Source organism: Drosophila obscura, unplaced genomic scaffold (assembly GCF_018151105.1).
Source record: "Drosophila obscura isolate BZ-5 IFL unplaced genomic scaffold, ASM1815110v1 contig_17, whole genome shotgun sequence".
Classification (NCBI taxonomy): domain Eukaryota; kingdom Metazoa; phylum Arthropoda; class Insecta; order Diptera; family Drosophilidae; genus Drosophila; species Drosophila obscura.
Window position 1 is genome coordinate 1659828 of NW_024542757.1, and position 21937 is coordinate 1681764.

A 21937-nucleotide genomic window follows, 5' to 3' on the forward strand; every position below is an offset into this window, starting at 1 on the left:
CTCTGACAGGAAAATTCCTATTTCTTTTCCATTTGAGTGCAATGGAAATTTAATCTTGCAGTAAATACCTTAATTTTCGTATCATTTTTCCGTAATATTGGGTATCATTTAGTTGGAATATGGATCCTATAGTTCTCACCCACTCTCCCTCTCCCCCTCTCTCTCTCTCTCGTTGGGTTTCTGTTGCACGACTGACCGCACAAATATTTAATTGTAGTAAAACTTTTGGGTATTTCGTTAATTCTATTACAACAACATTTTTCTGCCACATAAACACACACACACAAACAAACACATAGAAGTTCCCCACACAGATGTGTGGCAGTGTGGATCCTTCTCTCTCTCTCCCTCTCTGGCTCATCCTTCTGCTGTTTGGTGCTCTCGTTCTGGTTGTGTGTGTTTGCCTTCAACAGTGCGCACGAACTGCAATTTATAACTGCATATACGTGAGCATGCCTCATCCCTTACACCTTCCTGCTGCCCTTATCCACCAGCAGCCCGCTCTGCAGACACCCTCTGGCATATAAACATTTTGTTAGCTGCGCTTTGGTTATGTTCCACGATGCAAGGTGCCTGCCTGCTCACATCCCTGGGGCTTGTTTCCTCCGGTTTCTTGTCCTGTGGAAAGGTAGAAAATTAAGGGGGTGGCTAAAAACCCCAAAAGGCTGGCCCCCCCCTCTACCTGTAATTGGCCTCAAAGGTATAATTAAGAAAATAAGAACTCTTCCAAAAAAATTATAAAAAAAAAGGCGCAAAAGGGATGCCCTGAGTGCATCCGTGAGATACTTCTCTGCATTCAGCATTTAGGAGTGCCACGAAGGCACTCTCCCCTCACCCTCCCTCCGCCAGCTGCTGCTGCTGCTGCTGCTGCTGTTGCTACAGTTTTTTCGAATCGCCAGAGCGCAAACAAACAAAAGGGTCGCGGCGGCTGAAGCGTCCGCACCAGCGAAGCAGCAGGCAAAAACAAAATGAAAATGAAAAACAACTTGCAGCAAAGAATGTGGGCAAAGAGAGCATGTGAGAGCTTGTGTGTGTGTGTGTGTGGCCCAATCAGCGGCAGTTTGCTGGTGCTGCATCAGCTTCTCTCCTCCAGTGTGTGGTGTGGTGTTGTGTGGTCTTGCAACAAATTTGCTGGCACAGCAGGCGAAAATATGTGCCAACACAGCAGCAATCTCCAGGAGTGGGGAGTATCGCAGGGCTATGGGGATATAGTGGAGGGATATTTCACTTTATTGGCAAAGTCGAAGATGGAGTGCGCTTTCCACACACACACACACACACACACACACACACACGGGACCTGGCAGCGTCGAAAACTTATGGCCTCGTGGAAATTCCACTTTTAAAACGGCTCATCCTGTTTAAGTCTCGGAATTTCCCTGGGAAATGGAAGCGAAAATTGTGTAAGGCAATGTCTTATACTCGGACGAGTACGAGGACGAGTATATGGCCATTACCCCATCGCCTGCTGCGAATTTCGGTTGCAACCTGAGGCGGCGCCACTCCCCGCCCGCTCCCTGTTGGCAATCATCAATCTTCCTCTGCCCTCTGAGTGACATGCCACGTCCCGTAGCCTGAGGCTTAATTAGGCGTCCCATTTGGCCGGGATCCGAGCAGCAGCACCACAGCAGCACGAGTACCCACACTATGCGCTGTCGAAATATTTGCATTCCATGCATCCCTCAGGGCAGGTTCAGGCGGTGGCACTGGCTGCGGCTGTGGCTGAGGTTGAAGTTGTCATAAGCAGAGCTTGGGCCAAGGACCGCCATGGATTGCTCTTCTTAATTGGATTCTAAATTAACTGTTAAAGCATTTAGCGTGCTTTGTGAAGTACGAGGAGGAGTGACAGTGGCAGTGGGCGGAGCCGCAAGAGCAGGTGTTAAGGTGGTCGGACTCCTTGGATGGCCACAGGCCACAAGTCCCACACAACACACCACCCCTTGGGACACTGTGGGGCACAAATTAAATGTCATTTTCAGATTCCCAGCTACACATATCTTGTATGGCTTTAATCCAATGGCCCATTGGCCCAATAAAGTTTTGGCTTTCAAGCAAACAGGAGATTCGTGAAAATGATTTTCAAATAAATCCAACAAAGAGATTGGGGGGCCCCTCGCATCCAAAAATTCAATTAGATGGAGATATCTTCATCTGTCTTCCTCTCTCTCTCTCTTTCTCTGAAAATTTCCTCTATCTGCCCTGACCATCTCTCTCCCTCTCTCTCTCTGTCGAAACATGCGTGTCAAAACAATTGTCATTCATTTTACTCCGGGCTCTGGGCTCTGGCCCTGCAAATTGAGTTCCCTTTCTGCCAGCCCCTGCCCCTGCCCCTGCCCCATCCGCCAGCTCCTTCTGTAGTCATGCAATTATGGGCCAATGACATGTGTTAACAGTCAAACCCCAACCCTCACCCACTACTGTTGCCTGCTCGGTCGGTCCCATCTCCGCAACGTTCAACATTTCCGCCAGCCATTTTTGCCCATTTCCTGCAGCCTTTCAACTTGAAATCAATATGGTAGAATGAAGGCAGGAAGATGGAGAAGATATGGAAGAGTGAAGCTACATAATCGTTCGTACGTAGCGTGTAGATGCTAGATCCTGGGGCTGCGGCTAGTTCCAGTTGCCTTCGGTATCTCTGCTATCAACGCCTTGATTACGGCTGTCATATTATTTTCACACTTGAAATGCTGCTCGCATTTCAGCGCCACAAATCGATCCGACGCGCGGCCATTATGAACGCTGGCCATTATATGACACTTGGCTGTCACTCTTTACATGGCACTGGGAGTCCTTGGCCAGCATGTGTGTGCGTTTTTCTAATATCCTAGCGTTCTTTCAGCTGTCAGTCCATGGTACATCCGCCTCCTCTTGGAACTCTCGCACACTTGGTGGTTGTTTGGTTTGGGGGAGGGGTAATTGATGCTTTTTTCAAGGATTCTCAGGGAATTTAATATAGATAGCAGGCCTAGAAGAGGCATTCATTAGATATATTCGCCCGCCTCTGGCATACACCCGAAAAAAAAGCACACACACAGCTCCCATTCCATTCGCAGGATGCTGCTGATTCGCGCTCAAATGCTCATTGGGGCCTTCATCGTTCTGGTGAGTGCGCAGGCTCATTAAGATATTGATCATTAACCAACGATCTACACAGATGCCATTGGTCGTCATGGCCAGTTCCCCACCCAAACAGAACGTAACACTCGCACTGAATGTATCTGGAAACGGGACCAAGGCCCAGGCCAATGGAACTGCAGCTGTGGAAACCGCACCAATAGCCACAGCAACGACAACGTCAACGGCGCCGGCCCGGCACCGGCACCGGCACCGGCAGCATCCGCTGTACACGTCAGGCGCATACGAAGAAGGACTATTGATATTCCAGTAATTGCGCTGGACTATATGACAGGACACATGCCTTGTGACATGGACATAAGAGGTATTCGGCGCTACATTACGGCGTTTCCCAACCAGTGCATCTGGAGCTACAACAATCGCTACACCACCGAGGGCTACTATCGCGTCTACAAGATGTACCAATTGGAGGCATTCTTCTTTGGCCAGTACCACGAGCGTCTCAAGCGCTACGAGACGGAGCCCCATAACTATGACGCAGAGTGAAGCGCGTAGAGAACTCGGGTATTGGCTGTTGCACTCCCCACTCAGTCCAATACATGTCATTAGCATTGATTGTATCTGAGCATCAATTATAATTCATTTATTGGAAACATATGGGCATTGATTTAGTTTTCACATAATCTTTGAGCTCGTTCAGTATTCCAATCAGTATTTATTGTTGTGTAGCCACGTATCGTACATATCTGAAATTTAAACATGAATCCCAAATTGTATTTTATTTACTTAACGCTCATTGCGAAGCTCTTCCTACTGGTAAATCCTTTTGCTACTGTGAGATATCGTTCTCAAATGATCCTCATCATTTAATTGTAGTCGCAGCTACCTTTGGGGCATGCCAAAAGTGTCTCCATTGCGTCGACGCAGCAGCAGGAGATCGAGGGGAGCAACAGGAATGACACTTCCACTTCCAACCTGGATGCAGGCGAACAGAAGAAGAACTCCACTGCCCTTTCATTAGCCGATGGAACTGCTACTCTTGTGTCTGTGTCTGTGTCAGTGTCTGCCTCGCCATCCTCGCCATCTAGTGTGCAGCATATACGTCGCAAGAAGCGTGAAGTTCTGGTGGATATACCATTTGATTTCTTCACGAACCATATGCACTGCGACTTCGATCAAACGGGAACCTATAAGATACTGGACTTTTTCCCCTTCACGTGCATTTGGCTGCAAAACAATAGGCACTTCCACGAGGGATGGTGGCGCATATATATGCAGGGCATGATGGAGGCATTCTTCTTTGGACAGTACTACGAGCGCTTGCGACGCTTCGAGCTCGATCCGCACACCTTCGACTACAGAGGCTCGGGGTTCTAGTCTACTTACTAGTCCCCATAAAACTAATGCAGAAATAAAATTAAATGTAGATCTTGTTCTATAAGAAATAACTCTTTAAATGGGCTGGCTGGATTTGTAAGGGTAAGAGGGTAAGGGTAGAGAGAAAGATACAATCGGATAATGCCTACGCCAGATTATCTGATTATTGTAGCACTGATTTAGCTGTCGGATCTTTTAGGGACTAGAACAAAACACTACGCCCGGGTTGAATAAAACCAAAACCGAAAACGATACAAAAAAACACAAATATGATTGGGATATACACATTAGCTCTGATATGGCAGCTAGTCCTAATGGTAAGTCCTTCGAACTACCGAGTAGCCATCATGGTGATCCATCACATCTCCACGTTGCAGTGCCAGCTGCCACTAGGGGGTGCCATGAGTATTTCCATGAGTATTGCTCCAACACAGCAGCAGCAGCAGCAGCAGTCTATCGGCGACACTAGCCACAACATCTCCACCTCGATCATCGATCCCGCAACTGATCAGAAGAAGAACACCACTAGTGTGGCAGCATCCCTTGCCGTTGCTACTTCTGCCACTGTTTCTGCTACCCCTTCGGTTACCCTTTCGGTTACCATTGAATCATCGCCATCCACCATAAAGCATATCCGGCGGCGCAAGCGTGAAACCCGGGTGGATATACCATTCGATTTTCATACAAAACATCTGTTCTGCGACGTCGATGTTCAAAATGTCCATCACATCATTGATAATATGTACAGTGTCTGTAATTGGGCATACAACGGCAGGTGGAGCCATGAGGGATTCTGGCGTGTCTGGCAGATCTACAGACTGGAGGCATTCATGTTTGGTCAGTACGCCGAGCGCCTGAAGCGCTACGAACTCGATCCGCACGGCTATGTTTGGCCTAAAGGCCAATAGGTGCCCTTAAGGTGTACTCTAGTGTCAATAAAATTACGTGTTTAATGTACTCATTGGACTTGATGGTTGATTTTATTGATTCATCAACGGTATCGGGTATCGGGTATCGGGATACCCTTGAGTTAGTTGTCTGTACATTTCATTTGTACAAATCATCATTGACAGTCGATCAATTCAACACGAAACAAGTCCAAATTTTAGTGTAATTAAAACTGATTTGAACCAAACATGAAGTTGCCGTTTAGGGGGAAACTAATCCTGTTGGCGTTGCTGTTTCTTGGGGTAAAAAGCTGCGATTCATTGCCAATTATATGAATCGATTTAATCCATAATCCATTCCATCGACAGTCGCTCCTGGTTCGGAGTACCAGTTCGCGAAATATTCCGGATGAGAAACCATCCGATGGCACAGAGTCACCTAGTGAAATTCCAGTCGGGAAAAAGGTTAACGCCACCGATTGGGCGAAGGTGCGGAGGGAGCGCGGTGAACCCGTGGAAGAAGTGGTCGCGCCACCCCTTTTGCCTCAGTACCCATATATGAGCTCCATCAAGCACTTGGCCCGCACCAATAGTAGTGGAAATTCAACCAACTCTGCCAAGGATTTGGTGCCCTTCGACTTCGACAGTAAGCATCTGCCCTGTGACATGGATTCTGGGGGAATAGAGTCCGTTGTGTGGGCTTTTCCCAATTATTGCGTCTGGGCATATAACAACAAATACAACGACGAGAAGAGCTATCGCATCTACAAGATCTATCAACTGGAGGGATTCTTCTTTGGCCAGTACTACGAGCGTCTGAAACGCTTCGAGATGGATCCGCGTGTGTGGGACTATCAGAAAACGGGAGTGACGTAGAGAATCGGCGGCCAGGGGCAACATTTAAATTTTCTGTATCACCTTCGGATGATTTTACGTCTTTTTTGCGATCTGAGATTGCCATATTAAATTTTCAGTTATATTCGATATAAAAATCAAATCAAAAATTATTAGAAAGCGTGACAGAAATGCAGCCAAAGGGGAAGATCCAAAGGAGTGTCTAGGAGTCTATCTTACATCCAAAGCCCAAAGAGAGAACTTCTAGTAGTAGATTGTTCACCCAAAAACGCGTTTCATCTGCTAGAGAGCGGCAAACACTCGCATGTACATATATAAATCTTTAATTTGTAGCTATCTTACGAGAGGAAGAACTACATCCCGAAATACATATCCCTGTAGGTAATAGGCCCACGTCTAGGACTGTGATTGGGCGCTGCATCAGGGTCAGAGTGATGGAAAGTATCTGTGAATGATTGACCTCATTAGGTGTGTTTCTTTCTTCCTGAGTAATTAATCATTGAACGACAATCGCTCCCCAATCGCTTGCCGTAGAGCCAACTTCGTAACAAATTACAATAGATTACAAATGCGAGCGGAAATTTGATATTTTCGTAATGCTTTTTCTTCGCTGTTTGTTCGGGCGAAAACTGGGAAGGAAATTGAAAGCGTCAGCAGCTGTTCCAATTCCCACAACTGTCGGACATACTCGTACAACATGGAACCGTAGGTTTCTCTCAGTCATGGACTGAGAGTGGTACAAGGGGATATACATACATACGTATATGTGTGAGTATGTGAGTACTTTTCAGATTCAAGAATATGTATTGATTTTTTGCTACCGTGTTTGGCGACATCTCAACGCCCATCTCAGACACACACAATTATAAATGATTTCATCTTCATTTTAATTGCGGCAGCTGTATTTCTCTCCAATGGAAATAATCAATCAAATTTCCAGCATCTCCACTCCTCCTTCCTCTTCGAAATGTATTTTGGCCAAAAGCAAATAAGGTGCAACGCCCTAAGTGAATTGGATGGCGTGTTACGTTCGGTCTGGGGCGATGTTTATCTGCCAGTTTCCTCCTACCTCCTGCCCTATTCTTTTTCGTGGGATAGCATTTGTGTGTGTAATTTGTAATTTTGCGGATCATCAATCAGCTGTCGTCAGCTGTCGAGCTGCGATTGCGTCTGTCCCCAGCGTAAAGCATTACAGAGGAGTGGAGAGGAGCGGACAGAGAAGCTCTGATTTATCGATGACTGGCCGAAACCCGAGGCGTTTGTTCCTTTTAATTATACGAAATCGTACATCCCTCTTTACCGCCACTTTTAGAGATTTGAGGTGTTCTATTGGTGCTGTTGGTGCTGCTGTTTTGACGGAACGCTATTTGGGAACCCATTTCCCCATCGCTCGCTGTTAAATGTTGAAAACTGTGATTTAATTTCGTGCATAAAATATTCACAATTTTCTACATATTCGTGGGGTTTTCTGGGCTAACAAAAACTTTCTGTCTATGTTGAAGCTTTAGCACAGATTGCACAGGCACAGAGCGAAAACTTGCAAAATTCCAGAGCTATACGCATCACAAAGGATTCATATCCTCTCGACACTCGAAAGTACTGCTCCAGAATGTTTTCCTTACGGTTTTCCCCCCTCTATTCTGACAGTTTGAAGTTTCATCAAATACACCAACAATTTTGCTGTTTTCCTATTTTGTGTGTTGAATTAAACTTCAAGGTGCAGCAGCAGCACAGCAACAACAGCAACAACAGCAACAGCAGAAGGCTCCCACATAAGCTTTGATTTCCACTGCTTTTTAATTAATTTTAAATTACAAAATCAAGTACAAGGCAGACACTAAAACAGAATGGAAACCGGAGGTGAATTGGTATGCGGGTGGAGTGGGAAAATATGAAGAGTTTCTTGTGTGCACAAAAATATTTTGTATCATTAAAATTTCAAGAGAATTTATATTCTCAATGCGAAAAGGTTTTCTTTTCTTTTTTCTTGTTGGTGCTTTTCATAGGCAAGGAAAACATTCATTGCTTTCAGTGGAGCTCCAGTTTTATTTATTTATTTCCGGAAGCGTGCCCTTGAGATTTGGGCTTTGACTTGGGCTTTCGCCTGGCCATCGCACCACACTTCCCCCAAGACGCTCCTTTAGATACAGACACACACAAACACCACACCACACCATCGTTGTTCATTAGGTTTTTGTTGCTTCTTACGCTTTTTTGCGGCATTCGCGCGTGTCTGAGCCCCGGCAATGGAGTTCTTCAAAAGTTTTCATTGCTCTGCTTCCTCCCATTTCCAGCCACGCCCCTTAAGCATGTCCTAGGCCATGGGGGCAATGGTGGCAATGGTAGCAATGGTTTCCTGGTGGCTTTCCTTGACCATTTGGCTGTGCTGTCCTGTGCGCCTCTAATGAAAACACAATAAAAATTTTGCGCTTTTCTGCCTTCCCAAGTGGCTGTGAAATTTTGTGATGAGTTTGTCAGCTTGTGGGAATCGTGCCTGGGCCTGGTCCTGGACCTGGAGCTGGACCTGTCCCTGTCGCTGGTTGCATACTTATTAAGCGAACTGTCACACAGTCTTTCTGCTCTTCGCCCATTTAGTTTAATGTAATTAAGTTCTCTGGTCCGAGAGTGACGGCAAAGTGTTTCTTCCTCCATGGAAATTGCCTTATGGCACGATAATTATTTGATTATGTCACAATACACTTACATTTTCCACTAGATCCTTAACAATTGTTCAATTAGTGGAAGGTATTTACATTTACATGATCTGTAGAATATATCCAGTCTGGTGGTGCCATCGATTTTCATCGCCAGGACAAAGTTTTCAAGTTGCGAAAGTCGCATAAAATATTTATGGTTTTGGTGGTATTTTTTGGCTCAACTTGAATTTCAAATATCAACCACAATTGATTCCCAGCCAAAATCCATCCAACAAATCAATCACCTGGACTCCGGTCTCCCTCCCTTCCCTACCACTCCTTCTCTCACACTCTTTCTCTGTATTTCGGCATATATAATCCAGTGCGGCTGCTGCTCCATCCTGCTTCATACTCGCTTTGAAACTGACACGGACATGTTGCATACACTTTCGTGGCGCAAATCTCATTTCCCTTGTGGCTGCAAAAGCCACTGAAAAAAGTATTCCCCCCCCCCCCCCCCCCCCCTTCGCAAAGGCTTCAAAATCTCGTTCTTCTCGTTTTTTTGGCGTGCACTGCTGTGGGGATAACCCAATTTGATGGCCACTGCTTCTCCACTGCTCCACTGGCGGGTTGTGCCTCTTTGCTTACGTCACAGTTTCGCACCTCGCACAACTTGCTTTCTGTGTCACACACACACACACACAGCCATACAGAGAAAAGAGACACACACACATACACACAGAGAAAAAGAGAGAGAGAGAGAGAGATGACTCTACAGAGAGCTCTACATTATGGCCGAAAAAATGGAGGAAACAAAACAACAAAATTCCATTGGAATGAGGGGCATAAAAAATGGTAACAAAATTACATACATCAAAGGTGTTTTTTTTTTTTGCTCTTCCTTTATGAATATACGAGTGGGAGGGGAAGGGATGGATGGAGGTCTGGGGGATAAGCCAGCATGTTGTTTAAGGGTTGCTGCGGGCCTGGTTCCTAGTGCTCTTAGCCCCTACGCCACCGCTGCTGCTGCTGCTGCTGCTGTTGCTGCTGACCAATGGACCATGTAATTTTTTGGCAAGCATCCTTTGGAGTTTTTTTTTTGGGAGGGTGGAGAGCGGAATGGGGCTACTCCACTGCTGCTGTGTCCTTTGGCCCCTTTTTGTCTGACGATTGCTTTTCCATGTTACCTTTCCCCCCACATCCACATTTCCGCATTTATGATGAATGTGCGATGGGCTCGTGGCCGGGTTGGGTTTGCTGCCTCTAATCATCTGTTTTTGGTCAAATAAACTTGGCAAATATGCGACGGCGGCCTTAGTTTAAAGCCAAAGCACGCGCCGATTGACATCATTAAGCCAGGGCCAAAGGGGCGCCAAAAAGGGGTTGCGCCACTAAATCATGTTTTGGCCAACAAAAAATATGACAAAAACCAAAAAAAAAAAGTGAATGCACAACCAAATAAATGGCCCACAAGGGATACACGGCTAAGGGTACACGAGTATATATATATTATACTCGTATATACATATGTATGCTATGTATGCATGATACGCTACGAGAATGTTAAGAGTTTTGATTTATGCAAAATAGTTCCATTTTGGGACGCGATAACAAAAGAATTGACCCGGAAAATTGACTCATTTAGGGGGAACAATAAATCTATATAATCGATCTACAATATATGTACATAATGGCACATAAAAATGTAAGAAGAATTCCGCATGTAGGGGGAAATTTATTTCTTTATTCTGAGCGGAATAACTGGAGAAATAATGTCACAAGGCACTCCACAAACATATTAGATGACTAACAGAAATTTTATATGTGCCTGTACCTACACGTTGTTTGTATTTTTGATTCGTTGATTCTTTGACTCTCACAGCAAATTTAGCAAACAGCAGGGAGAATCCCACAACTAACAGCATTCCAGGATAACAGCAGTGCAAATGCCAAAACGAAAGTCGAGAATCATTCTAAGAAATGTATTTTTATCAAATAAGAAAATGAGAGGAGGCTTTGGTACCCGCCCATTCTAACTGTCACTGGGCTGCATGCCCCCAAATGCTCCTTCTTCCTCTACTTGCTCCAGACAGTATAGCAATCTGAGCGTATACAATCCTGATCAGGATGGAGTCAGGAGTAACAAACAAAGGAATCCATATTTATGCGCCGTCTCCAGCTGCTTGAGCACATCAGTGCCTATTTCTCTGAATGGATCTACTACCATAAACAAGGATGGAGACAGGCCGTAAAGTTGATAAACCAAAACCCCAAAACATCGAAGGTATGTACGTCCCTCCCCGTCTTCATCGTCCATCGTCTGGTTTCGCAGATGTTCTCCTGCTCCCCTATGAAATTTGCTGCTGTTTGCGACTCCTTCTCGCCTTGTTTGCACATGGTTATTGATAGTGCTTCAATCTGAGGAAATAATAAATAAATGAGCCTAACGTCACGGCTCATGTCGTTCGGTTGCCTTCCTACGTCTGCAACGTCTCCTTCTGACTCTCAGTCTTTTCTTCTTTTCCTTAAGCATACACACATACACACACACACTTGCTCATATGCATACATATACATAAACAGACTCATTCACTCACGACATTTCCTCCTTCTCCTGCTTCAGCTACTGTTTTTCATTCGCATTTTTTTTGCCGCTCTGCTCCCCTCAGTTTCTCAATTTCCCACAGAGCTGCCAACATTTTTCACATCTCTCTCTGTCTCTGTCTCCTCTCTCCCTTTGAGTCAGTATCTGTGTGTGTGTGTGTTCAGTGTGACGTATACGCAACGTGTGCCATATTTTTTACATGGCCGCCAGCGCAGTACAACGCAGTACCTCCTGCAAGTGACAGGAAACACTGCCTATGACGACTTCTGCCACAGGCCAACATTTTCTTCAGTTATTTAGCGCGCCTCCCAGCGGTCTACCAGCCCCCTGCCGCATCCTTCTGCTTCACCTTTTCACAAAGAGCAAATTGTTTTTCCTCCGACTCATGCCACTGCTACGCCTACGATTACGCCTATGCTTCTGCCCACATGTGGCATGCCCCCCTATACACATATATATCCTCTCTCATATCTCAATTTGTAGACAATGTTGTGCAGTTTTTATCGGGGCTTACAAGTTTTCTTATTGCAATGCAAATTAACATTTTTTCCACTGCAATATACGGCCTTACATTCGCACAGGGAACAGGAAACAGGAACAGGCAGACATTTCCTCACATATGAGGGAGGTACATACATACATACATGCATACATGCGAAGGTGGCACATGGCCATATGATTCCCGCACTTGTGTAAAATTTCATTAACATTGCGTATACGCCCTGCCGTCCGTCCGTGCTGTCATTAAGTAATCTGTTTGATTCGATGCCTCTGGGTGGCTGTGCTGTGCTGAGCTGAGCGCTTCCACCTGCCCGTAAAATGCATTAATCAACTGTCTGGCAATTTACTCCCCACCACACACACACACACACACAATACACACATACAAATTAAGAGCTGACGAAAAATTCCAGCAGCCATATAAATATATGTATGTATCAGTTATATGCGTGGCTGTTCCATTATATGTTCATATAATACTTTATATGTATGTACATACTTACGCATACATATGTATATTCAGTAATATAATTTCATGACGTTCTTTTAAGAGTTTAAGAAATTGAGAACTGAAACGGAGCCAAAGGTTATACATACGTATGCAATTTATCTTTCCAATAAACTCAAATCGAAAGGCCCAGGGGCCACCGGCTATTATTAGGAAACCGTATTAAATTACTTTACATGGCAATCTAATGCCAGAAGCCAGTTTTTGTTTCCTTGAATTATACGGCAAGATGTTCATTAACTCTTGTGGGTGTTTGCCTTTAAAGGATTTTTCCGTTTGGTTCCATTTCGTCTGTCATTCAGTTGCAATAACATTTTATCGTTTTAAGCGACAGTCTGCTGCTAAAAAGGGGAGCATTTTTCGACATTTTAATATTCGCAACCTTTTAAATACGAGTATGCCATGCCAGACATATGTATGTAATGCCTCAAAGTACCCATCCAATCCCATTCCGATCCCAGAGCTCTGGGATCTCTCTCCCACGCTGCCGTTCACGTCCACCCCACTTAGCTGTGGCTGTCATTGCTTTTAAAAACTTTATGACACTTTTCCGTTTTTTGGCATTTTCATGCAAATACACACACACGCTCAAATATGTATGTATATCCCTTCAGTACGAGTGTGTCACAAGTGTGTGTGTATATATGTAGATAGTAAATTACAAAACGCAAATCGCAAATCGGGGGCATCAGAGGCGTCAGTTTTTGAGTTGAAGTTTGGAGTAAGGTCAAGTTTTGGGGATCCCTTTCTGTATATTTATCTACACTGCCTGCCAATCACAGTCTGCGTCTGTGCTTGTCTCTATGTGTGTGTGTGTGTGTGTGTGTGTGTGGCAGATTGGCTATCTCTCGTTGGCTTTTAAGGTTATTTTCTATTCCATTCCAGCTGCTCCTGCTGCTGCTGCCACTTTTATGCTTTCTCCCACTTCATTGACGGTGTCGATGCCGATGTCGTTGCCGTCGCATTGCACATAAAACATTTTTATTGCTCATTTAGATATTTATGCGCAGTTTTATTATAATGAAAATTGTGCGTATGCGTGCGGTTTTTATTGTGATTGCATTGAGGCCAAGACAGGCCACAGAGAGACATAGAGAAACCACACAACACACACACTGTAATGTGCGTCACAGTTGGCGAGTTAGAGAAACAGACTGACACAGAGAACGAGACAGAGAGAGAGAGAGAGAGAGAGAGAGTTATGCTCTCTATCTGCATCTGTTCTTTCAACTTTCAACTGCACGTGTTTTGATTTGCCATCTCTCTTTCCATTTCGCGGGGTGGGCTCAATTTTACGCAGCTTTTGCTTTTTGCATTTTATGCGTTTTCCTTTTTTACGAGCCTCACGTCGACCACAAACACACACACACACACACACAGAAGCACACAAGAAACAAATTCAAATGGCAAATGTCGCAAACGAAATCGCGATCCAAGCTGATAACTGCCCGCAAAAAGAGGCAACAAAATTATTTTATTCTTGCATTGCTTTCCAAAACGGAAGTTGGGGCACCATTTAATTGGAAATTTATGTGTGCTTCTGGGTGTGCGTGTGTATGTGTGTGTGTGAGAATTAATGACCGAAACGAGCCTTGTTATGCTGCCATTAATTAATTTGACAGGCAAATAACTTTTAGCCCAGGGATATTTATCGATGGGTTTTCTCGCAGTTCAAGTTTTATACTCTTTTGCACGTATTTTAGCACACCATTCAATTATAGTATCCAATTGTTTATCAACTAAAATGCAATGCACACAGATCGAATCCTACTCATTCATCCTACCTATTCGATGTGGCTCGGGCCCATGCCATGTCATGTCATGTATCCCTACGGCAATCAGCCAACAATAATAATTATAAATCAATTAAAGGCATATTTACATATTGCCTTTTGTCATAATGCAGATACAAAGATACACAGATACATATTTGTATGTGCATATGTAAATCCATTCCACAGCTGGGTGCGTGTGTGTGTGTGTGTGGGTGTGGGTGTACATGTGTTGTGGTTCTCTTGGGCCGCATGAAAGCAATTTCAGACAATTCGACAACTGATTGACGGGCAAACTGTCATTGACACTAACCACAAGCCACGCTCTGCGCCTTCACTGCCTCTGACTCTGTCTGTGCCCTCTGCGTATGCCTATGCCTCTGACTCACTCAGCCTCATTCTCTCTGCCTGCAGCAACCTAATAGTGTTTCCCGTTCGAGTGCATGCCTCTGCATGTCTCTCTGCATGTCTATACAGGGCTCTGTGCATATACATATGTACATGCAGACATGTATGTACGGCTCTGTTTATTGCCTACAGACAAGATTCAGTAAATATTACGGTAAATTCAATTTCCATTTCAACTCAATTCAGCGAATGCCACGTTGCGTCGTCGTCATTGGTGCTTAAGCATTCATAATAAGTAAAGTTAGAATATACATATATTTGTGAACAAAACTGAGAGAGACAGAGAAACCTTTGAGACTCCTAATTAATGGAGAAAACAGAACATTTAATCTCCTTTGAGGGATTTCTGTGCTAGAGCGGATTCAGTTAAAACTTCGGTTAAAATTCGTTTCCCAGAAAATAACCGAATATTAATGGAAAACCGGAATATACATATTTAAATCCATCAACTTACTGGGGAAATAAATTAATCTTTCAAAGCAAAACAAAGTTTTAATTTAATTTAACAAATTTACGGGAAAACCCTCACACATACGGATGTAGCTGCTTTATATGCTGTGAATGTACATAGTTTTGCACCTGTGTGTGGCACGCATATTTGACCACGTTCTGTCACCAACATCAGGCAGTTGTCTGCGAGATGGGGTCATCTCTATGGATCTGTGGCGGCGCAAGCATTTAATGCCAATTGCAACCCCTCACACAATGCTCGTTGGAATATTTCCACTCATTCTCTGACCACCCCCTACCCTACCCCCTACCCCACTGTGCCCACCACTCCCACACGCCGCACTACCCACGCACTACGTACACACATATTTTGGTCCATTAGACTCGTCTGTTGGTCTGTTCGTCTGTTGGCCAACGAGTCCCCCATGAGTCTTGTTGTCGGTTGTGTCGCTTCTTTTGGCTAATGCGGCCACTGGGCAGTCAACTGTTATACTTTCTCTCTCTCTCTGTCTGTCTGTGCATCTCTTTCTCTCTCTCTCTGTCTCTCTCTTTCTCTTTCTAGAATATAGTTAGTTCTGTTGATTCTGCCCTTTGGCTAACAACAGAATGTTGTTTACTTTGCATATTAAAACCAAATGAGAATGCAGAAGCAGGGTCCAAGCTCTGTACAACAGAAACACAAGGAATGACAGGAGTGCCTTTGAAGGCCGAAACGATTGATACCTTGTCCAACCATAAGATAAATATATTTTTAATTTCACATTATTTGTACGAATTCATTAAATTTCAGATCAAACATGTGTTCATTCGCAAGGAATGTTTCAGTTCGCTCGCGATAAATTTTCACAGCGTTTCAATATAACTTTTGCCGTCCTAGAACCTAGGAGAAACAAATAGTTTTCTTTGTTCATCAAAAACAAATACAATTTATGTACTTTGATATCGTATTTCTAATTATATTCTTTCACTGTTCGAATTGCAAGTACTCTCCTCTGAAAGGGTATGACAAAAGGGCATTGTTGAGAGATTTGAAATAGACGAGTGGATGCCTGGGCATGGCGGGGCATTGCGGGGCATTGCGGGGCATGGATTCGACCATGGGGCTGGAAAAGGGGTGGCACTTATAAGGCTACTTTTTCATTTGTGACGCCTACGCTCGCCCTCCCACGTTAAACTTTAATTAATTATATACAGTTTGTTTGTGAAATTAAAAATTGTTGACTTTCACAGGATAGCAAAATGATGACGAGGACGATGGTGGATGATGGAGCCCTCCCACCGAATGGAAGGTGGGTTGGCTCTGTTGCCTCTGTATTGGTGGGGAGATCTTTAATTAGGGAACCAACAGCCAGCCAAAAGCCTATACAGTGGCAATCGAAAGGCGAACCGACGAGCGAAACGAGTGGGAGAGTGGGAAATGCTGTCTCTGTTTCGTAAGAGGCTTAAAGTTTGCAAAAGGGAAAGAAAAATGTGAAAATGCTTTCGAGTGTGACGTCCAATAAGAATTAGTGGCCAGACTGGAGCAGTGGAGCATCCTCGTACTCGTACTCGTACAGAAGGACGTGGCAGTCTGTCCTGTCATTTATTGCTGTTTTTTGTCTGCTTTATTTTTGTTGGTCCGTTATTTCCATTGATTGACAGTGAAAAAGCGGACACGTTGGCAAGGCACAGCACGCAGGGTTGGCGGGGACATGGACCAAGTACTTTTCGATGGGCAGGCGGCCCATGGGCTCCATGTCTCCACATCCTTCATGCGCGCTAATTGAAGCACGTCGTTACAACCACAGAGGCAGTGGCAAAGGTAGTCGGGACGTGGAACTGGAGGTGGAAGCAGTGGCATGTGAAAGACTCTGTCGAAGCAATGCACTTAATTGGACTACTACGAAGAGCAGTAGCAGCAGCAGCAGCAGCAGCAGCAGCCGCAGCACCAAAGGACTACCGAAGAGCATACCGATAGCTCCTCCTACGATTAATTAGTGGTCCAAACGAAGAGCTACGCTGCGGGGGCAAAAGCAAAGATATCCACAGATAGATGATTGATGCGTCCGTAATTGGAACTATTCCATCTTAAGAGTCTCACCTTAAAGCCCTTCTACCCCATCTTCCTGTCAATTTTCTGGTTAAATAGTGTGAAAAATAACCCATTTGACAGCTGTACGTGAATACTGTACTGAATTTCTTTGCTCGTAATGAAATTACCTCTCGTTATTCTGATATTTCGTCCCCCTTTTCCATATCTACCCGTCGGAGGTTTCTCTGTACTTGTGTGTGGTGGGGCGCCACTTAATGGTGTCCCCAGGTGGTGTCGCCATCCTACATGTTTCTGCCATCCCCTGGATGTTTTTTCTACGGTTTCTCGTCTCGTCTCTCGCTTGGTCTTACGCATAATTAGCGTCGGCGAAAGTAAACTTCTTAAGCTGCAGTTAAAAGCCATAAAACTTATGCGCATCGCTGGCTGTCATGTTAAATTCATAATTTCAATTTGAAATTGTTATTACAGCCCTCCCATTCGCCATTCGCCATTCCTTGGCATCCTCCCCAGCCCCTGTGGGGACGTTCTTCTCACGTTCTTCCCTGATTATTATTATTGACAGTCGCCGCGGCCGCGTCTGCTGCTGTTGTGGCTGTTGTTTTAGTTCTGTCTCTGGCATCATCCTTGGCACTCATTTTAGTCTCATAAATATGCAAATTAATCATTTGCGCAAATTTACATATTTAATAAGTTGCTTTAATTAAATGTTCACGCACGCATGCCTTGCAATCTTGCCCCCGAGAATCGGTTGGAAATCAGTGGAATATCCTTTTTTTTCCACATTAATGCCAACTCTCGTTAATTGTGCTTCGCTGCAGTGATATCTTATTCCACACACACACACACACACAGGCAACGGAAAGTCGGTAAGGGGGAAACTTTTGGCTGGCAACTGTTTCGCATATTTTAGGACACAGTCACGTTCCCATTCAACAGACAACACAGGCAACAGAAACGGCAAAAAGAAAATCTTTTTTTTTTTGTGTTCAACGAGAGAAATTTCCAAAAAAAAAAAAAATAAATATAAAGAAAGAAAAGAGAAAATGAGCGAAGAAAAACGAAGCAAAAATTTATATTATATGCAAACTGTGAGGCGCAGCGAACATAAATTAACATTTTTATGCCCCGCTGCAATGGAGCAGAAAGGAGAGGATATATAGGATGCTTCGGGGGAAGGGCTCAGACCCCGACCCAGACCCAACCCAGGAGTAGTGGCATCCACAGAGCATCAGATGGAGATGGGTCTTTTTTCTAATGCCCGCATTATTTACGAGGCAACGTCCAACCCGCCCCCACTGTCCCCACTGTCCAAGAAGCTGAGGGCCCGCTTTTTCACCATTTCTCCATTTCATTTCATTTCGTTTCCATTTTCATTTCCCATTTCGTTTCGTTTCATTTCGCCTCGTCGCATTCTTTGGCATTTTCCTTTGACGCCACAAATAATTTTAATTGGTTTTCCCCTTGGGGGGAGCCCCCCTCACTCACACACTCACTCATACACACAGATGGTAATGACTTCTTATCTATATAAAGTGTGTGCCACAGTGCGTGGCAGAATCATAAGACCAGAAAGAAAGGTTCAATCGCAATGCAAACTTTTCAACCTATCGATTGGGGAATACTTAAGCTCTTCCAACTTTTGTGTGTCCATTTCCACAGAAAGCGATAGAACCAACAATAGCAATGCAAAACTTGGGACAGCTCTTTAAGCTCTTAGCTCCATTTTCCTGGAGCTTGCTGTTTCCCAGCTTTCATCTTAGAAACATAAGTGTTCTTATCCAGACATCGAAATAAGGGCCCACTCAACACACTCTTATGGCTATTATATGGCACTGTATCTTAATATTCATTCTTCATTCGGATATACATATGCACATTTTCTATTTATTCATTCTATTAAACGCAGTGTATCTTTATCATCCCACAGGCAAGAATGGAAACATTCATCAACCCAGTTGTTGTCTGGCCATACATACATCCCTTTATGCATATTATTAAAGTTTTCCCTGTATCTCCAAGTGTTTGTTTTAGCCACAATTGCAATTTGATTTGACTACAATCTGCATAAATGTGTGTGCGAGCAGGGACAGGAAGTCCTGTGTGGGTGTGGGTGTGGATGTGTGGGTAAATTCTGGCAGGAAAATTTCCACATTTGAATTTACCGCAATTCCATGAATGAGATGATTGGACAACTAGGGTTTTTGGGTTTTGGGGACCCCAAAATGCATTATATAATTAGCAAAAGTTGCAGGTAAACGTAAGCCTGCAAAATATTTAATTAATTGACGTATACGGGTAGTGGGATGCTCTTAGGGTAGTGGGATGCTCTTACCTTTTCACCAAAAATGATCAAATATTTCCCAGCTGCTTCTTTGCTCTCAGTTCTCACTTATTTTTTCCTTTCTATTTTTAGTTTCCTTTTTTCCTTAGCTCTTCTTCTTGCCGTAGCTTTTGCTCCTTCTTTTGGTTTAGTTAACCATTGTTTTGTAACTGTTGTTTTGGCTTACACAGCCATACACACCCACACACACAGGACACACACACAAGCGCGCGAGTACACTTTCACATATACGGGGACACTCGCGCAACACGAACCGAACACAGATGCAGATACAGATGGCTGTGGCTGCGGCTGCGGCTGCTGTGGCGGGGACGTGCGTCAAACGTTTGGGGGACACATATTTCGGATGGAGAATTCATTAGGCATGCGGGAATTTTAATTTCACTTGCTCACACACACGCACATAGTATGTGGCGACATATTTCTCAAGCATTTTTGCAACGGTGCCGACTCGACGGATGTGGGATATGGGTTTCTCCTGATGCTGCAGATGCCGATGCCGATGCTGTTGCTCCTTGTCCTGCTCCTGCTCCTGTTCTTGTTCCTGCCAATCCTAGTCATGCTTTTCGGTTTGTTTTCGTGGCGGCTCTGGTGTTGCCTTTAAATTTTCATGTGGCGCGTTGACCTTGCCGCCCAAGTGGAAACAACTATGCCACACACACTCACACACACCAACCACCTCCACACACACACTCGCACTCACACTCGCACAGTGAGGCTGAGCTCACGTTGACAGCTGTCAAAAATTGCGTGGAAAGGCTGGAGATTTTTTCAGCATTTTACAGCCTGCTGGTGGCAAGGAGGAGGAGGCGGTACAACACCGCGGCAGCAGGACAGCAGGACCGTGGTCGGGGCCGGGGCCGACAGGAGCAGTAGGATGTAGGCCTCCAGAATTTCCATAACGCACGAGAGGTGGGGTAGGGGAGCGCAACTGACTGCGGCAGCGGCAGGGGCAGCGGTGGCAGAGCCCTACGCGTTTAATGTTCAAGTCAAGTGCGAAGCTTATGCGCCCCGACACGTGCGCGTGAGTGCGTCGTCGTGTCGTCTCCAGCGGGGGTAGGACATTGAGTTGGGGGCTCAGGGTGCTTCCCTCTCTTTCTCGCCCGCACTCGGTGTTTTATTATTTCGTTCCTTCTTTCGTGCTATCCTCTTTGTGTGATGCTTTTCCCCCTGTAAGCCAGTACGGTCCACGACAGTCGTTTCTTTTGTTCTTCTCCGCTACGCCGCTTCGATGACAAATTTTTCGTTGTCTGTGTACAACAAAACGAAAAAAATGGAGAAGGAAACACGAGAGGAGAGAATAGAAAAGAAGAGTTTAAAGGATAGAAGAGGAGAGGATGAGCGCTTTCCAGTTTTTTAACGGCCGCCGATTTGATTTCTCACTTTCGCTTTTCCTTTCGCACTTTTGTACCGTTGTACCGACTATTTTTTTTTCTTTTTAGATTGGATGTGTGCTCTTAAGAACGTTTTTTATATCGTCTCTCTGTTGTTCTCCGTGCTCTCATTTTCTGTACCGCTCCGCTCATTCGTTGTTGTTGCTCTGCTTTCGTCCCGTTTGCATAATAAATGTAAGCCGTTTGCGTTTTCCGATGGATGGGGGGCACCGACCCGCGTCAGTGTCCGTGTCCGTGTCGGCCTAAAACACACGTGGCGGTGGGGGGTTCTATATTTCTGCGGATGCTGCTTATACACAGCCAACGGCCTGGCTCTTCCGGCTAACAGCTGCTCACCAGCCGAAAATCCGGGCTCCGGGATTTGAAAATGTACCGAATTTTAAGTTTTCCACCCGAGTCACCGACTGCGGTACGTTCTTCGAAACCGAGATTCCGTCAGATGAAAATCGTGTCTCGTCTCTCGCGCGATTCACTTGTTCATCGCACGGGCACCATTTTCCTACTCTCAGCTGCTGCCCGTCATTTGGCTTTTCCACCCGCAAGTTCATTCGAAGGGATGTGAAAACTCACTCAAATCATCCCAACCAACGCCAGCAGAGCCGTGTGCCAAGATCCAGTTGGAACTTTGAGTGCGAAAACGCGAATCACACTCAAGAGCGCAAACTTTGGAGACAAATATTGAGATATTGAAGAAATCATTGTTAAAGCTCATCTCATCTAAAGCTTGCTCTCTTGGCTCGGCGCATGGAAAAAAAGGAAAAGTTACTATGGTAATTTATTATTTCGCTAGTTCGAAAATTCGAACTTGGTGCGGTTTTTTTCATACATATTTTGAGCAACCCAATAAACAGAAGTATGTACTTAAAACAGGCCAATCTTATAGAAAACTGATTCGAATATGGGATAAAACTATGTGTATAGATTTTTGAGTTCTACATAGCTAGTAATATTAAAGCGAATATCAAAATTGAGGAATATAATTTCCGATCATGGACAGAGCACGATTAACCCACTATTGACCCATTTCGATTTACGCAGGAATATTATGAAACTTGAAACATTTTTACGCATTTCAGGTGAAAGATATCGTGGTAAT

The 21937-nt window shown here is 44.6% G+C and overlaps 4 protein-coding genes across 11 annotated transcripts in view; 3 read left to right on the forward strand and 1 right to left on the reverse strand.

Moving 5' to 3' along the window:
• LOC111080539 (cyclic nucleotide-gated cation channel beta-3) overlaps positions 1-21398 on the reverse strand; it is a 60851-nt gene extending 39453 nt beyond the window's left edge. For 2 of the 7 annotated variants that reach the window (XM_041592056.1, XM_041592055.1), the window contains exon 1: positions 19439-21398. The gene's annotated coding sequence lies outside the window, so the exon portion shown is untranslated. The remainder of the gene's footprint in view (positions 1-19438) is intronic. The other 5 variants (XM_041592054.1, XM_041592053.1, XM_041592052.1 and 2 more) reach the window with 3 other exon arrangements.
• Positions 2850-3755, forward strand: LOC111077572. The gene is made up of 3 exons (XM_022371908.2): positions 2850-2912; positions 2970-3102; positions 3155-3755. Exons 1-3 carry the CDS (start codon positions 2850-2852, stop codon positions 3619-3621), a joined length of 663 nt encoding a protein of 220 aa, XP_022227600.2. The 3' UTR covers positions 3622-3755.
• Positions 3753-5418, forward strand: LOC111077569. 2 transcript variants are annotated; one of them, XM_022371905.2, is made up of 4 exons: positions 3753-3891; positions 3952-4554; positions 4607-4769; positions 4830-5418. In XM_022371905.2, the coding sequence occupies exons 1-2, from the start codon at positions 3835-3837 to the stop codon at positions 4450-4452; spliced, it is 558 nt and encodes a 185-aa protein (XP_022227597.2). In that variant the 5' UTR covers positions 3753-3834; the 3' UTR covers positions 4453-4554; positions 4607-4769; positions 4830-5418. The 2 variants fall into 2 exon arrangements, with proteins under 2 accessions (XP_022227597.2, XP_022227596.2); XM_022371904.2 differs by lacking the exons at positions 3753-3891; positions 3952-4554 and having other exon boundaries at positions 4636-4769.
• On the forward strand, positions 5509-6331 carry LOC111077571. The gene is made up of 2 exons (XM_022371907.2): positions 5509-5642; positions 5709-6331. Exons 1-2 carry the CDS (start codon positions 5589-5591, stop codon positions 6213-6215), a joined length of 561 nt encoding a protein of 186 aa, XP_022227599.2. The 5' UTR covers positions 5509-5588; the 3' UTR covers positions 6216-6331.
• Positions 21399-21937: the final 539 nt, after the last annotated feature.

Coding starts and splice junctions, on each gene's coding strand:
- LOC111077572 (XM_022371908.2), top strand. CDS start 2,850: ATGGTACATCCGCCTCCTCTTGGAACTCTCGCACACTTGGTGGTTGTT. Junction 2,913..2,969: donor TTGTTTGGTTTGGGGGAGGG/GTAATTGATGCT, acceptor TAGCAGGCCTAG/AAGAGGCATTCATTAGATAT. Junction 3,103..3,154: donor TTGGGGCCTTCATCGTTCTG/GTGAGTGCGCAG, acceptor CGATCTACACAG/ATGCCATTGGTCGTCATGGC.
- LOC111077569 (XM_022371904.2), top strand. CDS start 4,722: ATGATTGGGATATACACATTAGCTCTGATATGGCAGCTAGTCCTAATG. Junction 4,770..4,829: donor TATGGCAGCTAGTCCTAATG/GTAAGTCCTTCG, acceptor TCCACGTTGCAG/TGCCAGCTGCCACTAGGGGG.
- LOC111077571 (XM_022371907.2), top strand. CDS start 5,589: ATGAAGTTGCCGTTTAGGGGGAAACTAATCCTGTTGGCGTTGCTGTTT. Junction 5,643..5,708: donor TGGCGTTGCTGTTTCTTGGG/GTAAAAAGCTGC, acceptor TTCCATCGACAG/TCGCTCCTGGTTCGGAGTAC.